Source organism: Haliotis asinina, chromosome 3 (assembly GCF_037392515.1).
Source record: "Haliotis asinina isolate JCU_RB_2024 chromosome 3, JCU_Hal_asi_v2, whole genome shotgun sequence".
NCBI classification, from domain to species: Eukaryota; Metazoa; Mollusca; class Gastropoda; order Lepetellida; family Haliotidae; genus Haliotis; species Haliotis asinina.
In genome coordinates this window covers 84,393,612-84,405,315 of record NC_090282.1, presented here as the reverse complement: position 1 = coordinate 84,405,315, position 11,704 = coordinate 84,393,612, and the positions used below count along the sequence as shown (strand labels likewise).

General features: G+C 39.4%; 1 protein-coding gene across 1 annotated transcript; it reads right to left on the bottom strand.

Annotated features, from left to right (window-relative positions):
• Nucleotides 1-464: 464 nt before the first annotated feature.
• Nucleotides 465-11,448, bottom strand: LOC137278634 (protein prenyltransferase alpha subunit repeat-containing protein 1-like). The gene is made up of 7 exons (XM_067811117.1): nucleotides 11,381-11,448; nucleotides 8,116-8,285; nucleotides 6,865-6,940; nucleotides 5,950-6,054; nucleotides 4,671-4,980; nucleotides 3,562-3,788; nucleotides 465-2,670 (listed from the first exon to the last, which is right to left on the bottom strand). Exons 1-7 carry the CDS (start codon nucleotides 11,446-11,448, stop codon nucleotides 2,385-2,387), a joined length of 1,242 nt encoding a protein of 413 aa, XP_067667218.1. The 3' UTR covers nucleotides 465-2,384.
• Between the last annotated feature and the right edge of the window lie 256 nt (nucleotides 11,449-11,704).

Below are 11,704 nucleotides of genomic sequence, written 5' to 3'. Positions count from 1 at the left end.
CGATTTGTAACCATGGATGAGACCAATATACATCACTTTCAACCAGAAACAACACTACAGTCAAAACAGTGGAAGCATCCTGATTCACCAGCTCCGAAGAAAGCCAAGTCTGTTCCTTCAGCTGGAAAGGTGATGGCATCAGTCTTTTGGGATTCCAGGGGTATTCTGCTAATTGATTATCTTGAAAAAGGTCAAACTATCAACGGCAGATACTATGCTGATCTACTGAACCAGTTGCGAGAAGCAATCAAAGCCAAACGACGAGGGATGATCGCTAAAGGTGTCCTCTTCCACCAAGACAATGTGCCTGTTCACAAATCAGTGGTGGCCATGTCAACAATCCGGGCAAAAATTCGGGTCGGGCCTTGCAGCATCGCTGGCAAAAGTGTGTGAACGTGGAAGGGGACTATGTAGAAAAATAAATTACAAACGTGGACTGTGTAACTTTTTTTCACAGTGAGGCTTAGAACTTTTCAGCCAACCCTCGTACTCCACCATTGTTCCTTGGTGGTTACCACTACCAAATCTCCAACCTAGACTACATACTGAAGCATCAATTTATCATACACAATACATATGTGTTACCTCAAGTGAGTGAGTGAAAATGATTTTATGCAGTGTTTTGAAATATTCCAGCAATATCACAGCGCTGACACCAGAAATGGGCTTCACACATTGTACCTGTGTGGGGAATCAAACACGTGCCTTCAGTGTGACAAGCAAATGCTTTAACCACTCAACAATCCCATTACTCGTTACCTGAAGAAGTGCCTTTGTAGGAAATTATCACTAGTCACAGAGCAGTAAATAGGTACCTACTATCAGGTAGTAATGTATTAACCATTACAGGCTGCGTGGTTGTATGATCCCCAGGGAGCTGAGTGTGGGAGTTGAGCACACAATGACTCGCTGATTAGGGATATGATGATGTGATTTGAGTATGCTTTGTGGTCCGGATTTGATGCAAATTTTGATTACTGCTACTGCTGCTACCTGTACTATGACTACTGTACAGTACCACTACCACTACAAAAGGGCACATGCACATGGATGGATCAATTCTAACAAAGTGACAGGCAGTCCCTGTGGCATCTGACATATCAATATGCATGCATCTGATGTTAACTCACAACAGGCAACCATGAGCAAATCAAATCAGTTGCAGTCTAAGGGTAGCAGGATGTGGGAACTTACATACATCAGCATCAAGATCAGAAACCAAGATCTGTGGGTACAGAACTTATACAATAACACATTAGACCATTTCATCAAAATTCAAAAGTCAAGTCCTCTTGCTGATGTGCAAAACAGATTAACAAAGCATTATCTCCCTTGTCTGTTGCTGAGTTTCAGATGGGCTGTGTTGTACATTTCTAAACTGCTGGATGCTGCAATGAATGATCCAAGTGGTCAGGAAACAGGACTTTCTTTTACTGTAATTTAACTTTAACATTGAAGCAAGTCTGGAACAGTAATAATGATTAATGGTATTAGTACAGTACAGGGAGTCATGTATGTAGGGTTTATGAGCAATATTCCGTATTATGGCAGGGGTCACAAGAACAGTGCTTTACACATCATACCCATGTTGGGATTGGAACCTGGGATTGGGTGTAATGATAATCACATTGAACATCTCCTTTATACTTAACTGGCAGATATCTGATGAAAACAATATGCAATGATCCCTGAACCTCTTCATCTGTTGGCATCTCATCAGCAACATCAGGAATCAGTTTGGTGAAACCAATGGGAAAAAACAATGTGAACACGAGTGTGGGTGGGGTATATTTCTCAAAGATGTTAAAAAAAAAGCTTTTGAAAAGAACTCTTATGTGCATATCACCCTTCCCTGTGATGATTCAGTAGACGAGGCAAGTATTATGTTTACCAAAAGCAACATACCCAAATCTGCATATGGTATATTTGTATTCAAAGTTCAACAGAAAAATGTATTTGATCTGTTTATATGAACCAAATCCCTTGAGACATGTCCTATGATTCGTTGCCACTGGCAACAAACCCTGACATCAGAAGCTAGACACACAAACATCCTGCCAACTCTTGTGTTGGGGAGAAACACTCTCCTGTGTACATTAGATGTTTGACCCAAAATACAGTATAATATGTAGCCTAAAACTATTGATGTAGGTCTCACTAGTCTCATTCACTTCATGCATTCAGTATCAAACTGTTCTACCAACCCCAGAAGACACATAATTCATCAGTTCACAGCAACATGTGTACAGTACAACACAAACATCACAGAATGATTTCAGTAATATATCACTCCATACCCTTCACTCATGTTTAATATCACTGTAACTTTTCATAACAATGCATAAGAATAAGATTAAAAGTATACATTATTCAAAAACATGTTTCTAATGACTAAAACATTGTTGAATCCATTCTTTATATCGTGTTGCTAGGTGACGCGTGTGTGAGTCTGGTTCTGTTTTGTGGGAAACAGAGTCCAGCTCCCTAAGGACCAGCCCTTGTTGGTCGCTGTTCTCTGACTTGAACTTTTTCTGCCCTTGATGCTGGTCATTGGTTCCATGGTCATCAGTGGAACATGTGCCTCCATTCTTGTCACGTGAGAGGGGATGCTGGGAGGAAGTCTTGGCAGTTTTACTCAGGGAATCATGAAGTGAATGGAAGACAAATTTTCTGGAAGAAAGTCAATGGATTCAGATAAACCGCCACTCACAGATTTCTGTCAGTACCTCAAAGAATGCTGGCATGCTACACATACAGAACTATTCATGAAACCTTCTACTATAATCACTGAGAAAAGATATTCATTCTGAGTATCCAAAATTCTGAAGTTGGTTTCTGGATGGTAACAGGAAAATAAATTAGAAGCCACTGAGGCTGATTTCAGGATACTGATTTTGGCAAACAGAGATGGATTTTATAACCAAACTCTTTCGTGGACATGACCAACAGCTCCAGATAATTATTCAATCAACTGGGTATTTACTCCCATGTCTGCTGATGCATGAGTAATTGCACTTTTGGAGGAGTTACTAGCATTTTGTATACTCCCACTAGTGAAAAGAATTGAGTACTTTCACAGAGTTTCTTATCCTTATTGGGTAATTAACACTTCCAAATATATATTTTAAATATAAATGCATTTCAACAGACCAAAACCTTGTCATATTGGCAAACATTTGTCATTTCCAAATACTCAACCTAGGAAGTCATGTGACTGCTAAAGTAAATCCCAGACAGTGGCTACAGTTATGATAGTATGTGTATACACAGGCATCGCCTACCATTGGCTAATGCTGTAGAAGAGTTTGGGCACCACAGCGAATACAAGCTAATTTAGTCAGTTGAGTAAAAACGTATCATACACATATTGGGTTTTAAGTGATTCTTATGTGTTTTTGTACTCCCAGATTTGTAATTAATTCAGTAAATGGGATTTTTAATAATTTTATTGAGCAAAATACGCAAATACGTGCCTTATCTGGAGCTCTGATGACCCATGTTAATTACAGTAAATTTGTGAACTGTGAAAATGACATGCATCAAATCTACACGGGACATTACCTGTGATACCAGAGAGCTTCATGACCGGGGTAGGAATTGATGAGATCAAGGATCATCTCAAGCTCCCTCTCTAGGAGGTTGTGGGCATTGGTACAGAACTTGTCCCTGAGAATGTCAGCTTGCTGTAGCAGCTGGGTGAGGATAAACTGGCGGTAGTGGAAGCCACTGTGATCAGAGATGTGCTTAGAAACCCAAGACTGTGTTGCATGAAGCTCTGCAAGGAGTACCTGTAGGCAGGGAGTGGGGGCAGATCATATCAGCAGAATGCAAATAAGGTGAGGGAAAAATGTGGCTTAAAAACAGGAAACTGATTCTAGGTCAACAAACAGCAAGCAGGACAACAAGTACAAGGTCTGGGATCAAACCACTGACTTTCTGCAATCTAGGCATATGCTCTACTCACCATACCAGAGGTGTTCAACACACAGGACACATGCACCACAGAGGTGTTCTTCATACTAAACACATTCACCTCAGTGGTGGTCTTCACACGGGCATTGCACACACACAAGCCACCTTCACCACACAGGTGTTCTTCACACAAGACACCTTCACCAGACATGTTCTTCACACAAGACAAATTCATCACAGAGATGTTCTTCACACAAGACAAATTCATCACACAGGTGTTCTTCACACAAGACAAATTCATCACAGAGATGTTCTTCACACAAGACAAATTCAACACAGAGATGTTCTTCACAAAAGACAAATTCAACACAGAGATGTTCTTCACACAAGACACCTTCATCAGAGATGTTCTTCACACAAGACACCTTCATCACAGAGATGTTCTTCACACAAGACACCTTCATCAGAGATGTTCTTCACACAAGACACCTTCATCACAGAGATGTTCTTCACACAAGACACCTTCATCACAGAAATGTTCTTCACACAAGACACCTTCATCACAGAGATGTTCTTCACACAAGACACCTTCATCACAGAGATGTTCTTCACACAAGACACCTGCACCACAGAAATGTTTTCCACACAATATCACAGTTAAAGGTTAGACTAGCTTTGAATCTGCTAGCATCATTAAGAACTTTAAGCCCTAACAACCCTAAGCTGGGTGCCACAAAGGTGTTAGACAAATGACATACCCGTGTTGAACAGTTATAGCAGTGCTGTAATGTCCAGATCCGATGGCTCCAGGCGTGGTAGTTACATGGGTATCTGTCTGCTGCACGCCTGCACACATTCAACTCCTCCTGCATCTGTCCCTGGACATCTCGGTGGATAGCCATCTGGAGCATGTGATTGTTGGGGGCGTGGGCATCCATGTGGGGCAGGAAGTCCACACCAATAGCATCCATGTTGATACAGCCATCTTGTTGGCAGCTATTGTTACTAGCATTGCTGTCGTTACTGGAGGCAAGACACTGGTTGAGCAGCTTGAGCAGCAGCCATCGCCTGACAGACATGCAGTGGGAGTCAGGTGGAGCTCAGTTATGTCGTGTTGTACAAGTCAAATGTGTTAGGGGTGGTGGGGTAGCCTAATGTTTAAAGCTTTCACTTGTCAAGCCAAAGATCTGGGTTCAAGTCCCAACATGGGTACAATGTGAAGCCTATTCCCATTGTCCCCTGTTGTGATATTGCTGGAATATTGCTAAATGTGATACAAAACTAAGCTCGCTCACTCACACAGCCCTTAGTGACATCCGGTGGTAGAGGTGTATCACCACTGTATGGTTATTGAGCTAATAAAACTGACAAACATATTCAAGGTTAATCTTTGATTTAAATTCACAAGCACGGGACTGTTTACTGGAGAAATCATCAGAATCTATTGATTCTGGAAGACAAATCTACAGATCCTGAAATTTCTATGACTGAAGCATAGTTCTGCTTGATACATAATATTTCAATAATTTTGCATAATTAATTAATAGCATTTTAATTATCTATACAGTTTCATTCCTTGCCCAGAATCATTGTGAAAGGTTTTGGGCCACGGTGGTGTGTCTGTTGACTGAGTCGTGTCACATGTCTAAACTTCAACCATGTGCCTCACAGGTTATTAGAAAGAAAATTCATGTAAATTTTCAAATCTGAACACAGGAATACATTCTTAATTAACTAAGTGAACCTTGGAACTCTGAAGAACCATGGCAATCACAGTAAATAGTGCACCAATATAAACAGTGTGTATGCTATTCATTCTGGCACATGCAACTTCATGCAATAAGAACATTGAGAATAATGGTTACTAATGATATGAAGACTGCTGCAATACAGAGCAGAAATATGTCATCAGTGACAACAATTACCTGCTCAATATCAACAGTCTTTAGAAAGAGTAGAGAGAGTAAATTACGAATGCATGTCCACTTCTACAACTGCAGAATCAGTTGATATCATTTACATCCAACACCATGTTACCTGTGTATAAATGTTTCAGCACTTTTAGGATGTTTAGAGAGAATCAAGGATCCTAGTTTCAAGTCATCTGAAATTGTTACATCACCACACTCCACAAGGTCCTTCCTACAAAGAAAAATGTCACATTAATATTTTATGAATTTAATAATAAATTTAATGAAATGGTAATTATTGTATAATTACAAGTGTTGTGTATCATACATACAGATGACCCCTAGAAAAAAGTAGAAGTCTCATGAGATGATTCTGGATATGTAAGACCATTGCCCTGAATATATCAGGTGTGAAGACCCTGACGACCTAGGTAGTTATATTCAAACTCCAGGACAGTTCCAGTCAACTTCACATTTCTTCAGTAGAAGGTAAACATATCAGCATTGTTAGATAAGTAATGTAGGACCAGCACTTTCATCTTCAAGGAAGTGATCGAGGCCTCATTCCCAGGACTGATTATCACTGAGGTTTTCAGCACAGCTAAAAACTGTGTTTCATCCCATAAATCCATGCTTAAGACATTCAAGCAAGATACACAGAGGATACTACATAATCTTACGTGTAATACCATTTTTATTAAATGGGTGTATGATTTGGTATCAAATGTGCCAAATCAGGTTTGATAATAAATCTTTCACAAGTTTAATGAAAATGGTATTTCAAGGAACCAAGTTTAATACTCTGTTTATTACTCTCGAACTTAAATTGACAGAAACTGCAGCTCTCAGTGTGATGACTCTCAGCTTTCAAAGCAAGGTCTTGTACCATTGCAACAGTGGCATTAGCACTGTGACGTCATAACTGTGAACCATCATGATGTCATATGTCAAGTGGTATTACACTTAAAAATACTGTGTGCTCCACATGCGAGTAATAAAGTTACACATGACACTGGTGTTGAGAGTGAAAATGGATAGTTACCTAATATTCCAGACTGTGTAGCAGTCTGGTTGAATAAGAAGAACAGCTCTTGACAGACCAGAAACTTCCTGAGGATCTGAGAGAAACAAATGCATTATGTAAACAAAGTTGAATGACGTTCTCCTTGATACTGTTGGAAATCTTGAATGATGAGAGACATCAAGCTCAACTGTAAAGCAAGGATAGAAAAGCAATTTTTTCAAAATGTGCTATAGGTCACCAAACACAAGCCTCCATAATTTTGGCATGCCTTGGTGGAAATGAGCCTCCCATACCTTTAGATGATTTAATCAAACTTAAAATATCACAAAAATTATGCCATTTCAAATTTTCTCTCATAATCAGTAAGCATCATGTAAATCTGTGATGAGCTGGATTTCCTAAACACGATCAAGACAGCTAGGAAAGTTCTGCTTTACATGTCCTGGATGCTGCTGTACTAAACAACCTTAGCACTAAGACTTCCTTCAGCCTTGGCGTGAAAATTGCTTTGTGCAATGGCACCCTGGACCCTTGAACTCTGATATCATGCAAAACAGGAAGTCCTGCAATGTCTTCTGGCATTCATGATGGCCACATCTACGTTAAGTCAAGAAGATAGGATCATGGGGTGCCAAAATAGGTTTGAACCATTTCATTTTGTTAAATTTATCACATTTGTGTTTAAATGAATTAGTGTGTGTACATATGTTATCATTTTAGTCGTGCTGCCTGTACACACGAAACATATTTCTTGTGTGCTATTCCAATACTTACCATGCCACTGCAAGCAAATTATACACAATTTAGATCTCTGAAAAGTCTTTTCTACTTCATTCAAAAAATGAAACTCTCAACTTGTGGTTGGGGAGAAACAGAATCATCTCATAATAAGATACACACAACACAAATACTAGCATAATCCAAGAGAGGGGTTGACAGATGACTGCATGGAACATTGGGGAGTACAGATAACTGCATGGGGCCATGGGGAGTACAGATAACTGCATGGGATCATGAGGAGAAAAGATGACTGCATGGACCCACGAGGGTATACAGTTCACACTACAACGCAATGGAGAATACAGATGACTGCATGGGGCCATGGGGAGTACAGATAACTGCATGGGTGTCATGAGGAGAAAAGATGACTGCATGGACCCACAAGGGTATACAGTTCACACTACGACGCAATGGAGAATACAGATGACTGCATGGGGCCATGTAATATGTCACAATTGGTTCGACTTTCAGTTCTATGTGTATACTCACGTGCAAATTTTGCTTGTCCCTCTTTACTTCTCCAATCTAGAAGCCTGTCATAGCAGTAGCGGAAGAGAATCTTAACACACCATGCCTCAAGGCCTAGCTTGTGCTCCACCACGACCAATGGACTCTTGTTGTGCTTTGGCTCGGTTACTGGCAGAAAGTCATATTCATCTCTGTAGTGGAACCAGTAAGCATGGTAAAGTCATAGCACACTTAGAACAGGTGTAAATGTAATCTGTTCATCCCAACATAGCGGCAGGTAGATCGCTTGCCATAATTTCCCTCAAATTAGGAGTCATGTGTGTGTATACAGTCAAGATTATTTAGCACACTGATAAACCTGGATGGAGCAAATACATTGAATACACTGAATTTGCTTATAAATGTCTATTTGTTGAAGAAGTTTTAAAATTGTGCAAGGATATTGGTAACTCAACTGACATCCAGATTACTTTGAGGGACATATTCACCAAGCGACCTCACTGCTGCCATGTTGGGATGCTGGTAACAGTGCTTAAAGTAGATGTACAATATAACTCTTTCATAAAGCATGTAAATAGAAATACATTGAGTTGACAAAGGATTATTTTTGCGCAAGTCAACATTTGTAGCTAAAAACAGTAAACAGTAAAAACTATTTATGTTCCGGGAAATACTGAGAGTTAATGAGAAGAGTTTGGCATCATGTGACCTGTAATAGTGAGGAGTTGGCTCACTGCTTCAGTAGAGTGTTCAGTAGATAACCAGTGTTTGCCGTGGAACCACTGGACACCAGTCCAACTATTACATTTTTGCACAATGACACATTCTCAAATATTAGTCCTAGCTGTAAACAGTTTTGACAGCAGGAAGGAAAGCAAAATAGATCTATCAGGTGAAGATAATCGATCACTACAGAAAGACTCTACAAACGAAGTGAAAACATCAGAACGTTTTAACTGACTGGCATTTTGTGCTGGCATGAATGCAGTACTGGTCAGTCACTCTTGATACTCGTGACATCCTCCTAGCGTCCTTTGCTAGATTGCTCAGACATGATGATAACTGTACTGACAAACTTATCATTTGGTAACATTTTATAACCCCACAACACAACAGCATTAAATTGACTCCTAGTCCACATTTCTCAGTCAGCAATTTAGTAACAACTCAACAATCAATTGCTTGTCACGTGATGACACAAGTCCATGATAACATTCTCACTATGTTTTCATTCAATACCATAGTCCATTATCTGGAGTCTTAAGTTAAAATTGTGAGTGCATCTTCATTTGATAAACAAACAAGTGACACTTAAACTCAATATCAAGTCTCTCAGATCTGCAAAACCTGTCACTTTCACCTTCGTTCTATCAGTAATATCCGTCCCTATCTCTCAGTGGATGCTACCCATGTCTTGGTCAGAGCCCTCATAACTTCAAGATTGGATTATTGCAACAGGGTATTGTTTGGCATTCCTCAGAAACTCCGTGACAGACTCCAGAGAATCCAAAACACTTCCGCCCGCATCATTTATTGTCTCCCTAAACGCTGCTATATTAAGCCAGTACTGAAGGAGCTTCACTTCCAATCAAAGCCAGGATCGAGCACAAGATACTGTGTTTGACCTACAAAGCCCCAAATACATGTTTAACATGTTATCATCATACTCCAATTCACGCAGTCTTCGTTCCAACAGCCAGGAGCTGCTCACTGTGCCCAGCTTTAGACTGAAAATTCTTATAACCTCAAAACTGTTGACAATTTCGACTTGTTCAAGTCAAAACTTAAAGCACATTTCTTCCAGCAGTATTTCCCTTAATATGCTCCAGTACCACTTCCGTACATATGTACTTACTTGACTCTGTAGGGCCTTGAGTATGTCCGTCGAGGTGGATTGGGCACACAGATATAAATATGCATTATTATTATTATTTAAACTCAATTAGCCTTAATTAGCTTACATTAACACTACCTTTCATTCATGGTGGAGACAGTCACTGTTCAGATGGGATACTTGTCTGAGAAAGAGAGGGGCATATCGACTTTACATGCAAACATCGAGTTAAAATGGTAATTCTGCTTGTCGGAAACATGAAACCATATCAAGATATCTAAAAAATCGAGCCATCCGTATCGAGTTAAAAGCGTTCAAATAATGATTAACAATGAAGGATTTGCCGTGATCAAGAAACTTATATTGAGACAACCCAAATATCGACTTATCAGAGTTTTGACACAACAGTGTTCGACTGTATATCGATAAGAATATATATTATACAAGAGTCGAATAACATTATATTGTTTTATACATTGAAAAAAAAAAGAAAAGTAATTTGTGATATTTCAGTGTTGAAACACAATCTAACTTTTTGCACTCACTGCTGTTGTGTTGATATTTTTTACCGTGTTGTTGAAACATCTAAAAATTGACCTAATGTCAAAATAGCACACTCACGAGTTTCCAACCATGGCACAACTAAGTATTAGTGATAGTTTGGGGCATATCATGAACATGCACTTTCAAATATGACTTAAGCTTCATTTTTCAGAGGGTGCATTAGGGGAAACTGTCGACAACAACAAATGGATTTATAATGAAAATTTTTAACTGACAAAATGCTTGACTGTGACAAAAACAATAATAACTACAATATTACTGTTTTACCCTTATCCACTTGACAATTACAGGATATTCCTTTTTTCCTTCTCCACTGGGTTACACTTGCTAGGTTGTTGGATTATTAAAACTGTTATTGAGGTAAATAAAGGCCAATTCATATATTTCAACAGGATATTAATAACGATAACATTACCAATCAGTGCCAAGTTTCACAAAAAAGAAAAAGACAGAAATTCAACCAGTTCACCTTCGGTTTGTTTACAATTTCACTGTATACTGAGTATCTGTTGTCAGTGTCTACGGACTGAACGCATCACGTACATTCATAATATTTTTCTAAAAATTACACTACGTTCGACTGACATTCTCCGTCAATCTGCCTCCACCCGAACCAGTAGGGTATGTCCGGTGTACCAGAACATTTCTGTGTTCGTCGTGCTATAACAATTATAACGTCTAAAGAGTTTCAGAGACTTCCGTAGCGATGTGTCTCTTTACTCATCTTATAAGATCTACTCAACTTCGTCTGCCATCAGCTGATTGCGTGTTAGATTTGTGAAAGTGACCTGTTTGGCAGGATACACTGAATTTTCCTAAGACATATGAAGCAGGCATTCTGAAGCATGTTGAACATGTATTTTGGTGATTACAACTGGATGAACATACATCAGTGGATCTCTCCTGAAGCAACTGTTTATGTCTGCAAACAGCCGTGCCCCTCTTTGATCCGCCATTTTGTTTGTTTGCATCACGTGACAATACACCTGCCAATGGTAAATTATTAATTACAATCGTTTGCAGTTCCGTAAACCGTTTTCAATCAATCGTTTCCATAATTAGGTTGATATGGAAATGTAGATCAGCAAACTATGTTGTGTCTAATCCAACTGTAGAGACTTCGCCTGCAATCTATAAAACCAGTACGAAGACAACCACTTGCCAATTTGTACAAACGAACAATAAATGCGAATCCACTTTTAGATCTCCATC

What these genes read in the sequence shown, in the direction of transcription:
- LOC137278634 (XM_067811117.1), bottom strand. Translation starts at nt 11,448, where the DNA reads ATGGCGGATCAAAGAGGGGCACGGCTGTTTGCAGACATAAACAGTTGC. An exon ending in GCTATAACTGTTCAACACGG is followed by an intron (nt 3,789 to 4,670) that starts GTATGTCATTTG and finishes CCCTGCCTACAG; the next exon opens with GTACTCCTTGCAGAGCTTCA. An exon ending in GAAGCTCTCTGGTATCACAG is followed by an intron (nt 2,671 to 3,561) that starts GTAATGTCCCGT and finishes ACTTTCTTCCAG; the next exon opens with AAAATTTGTCTTCCATTCAC.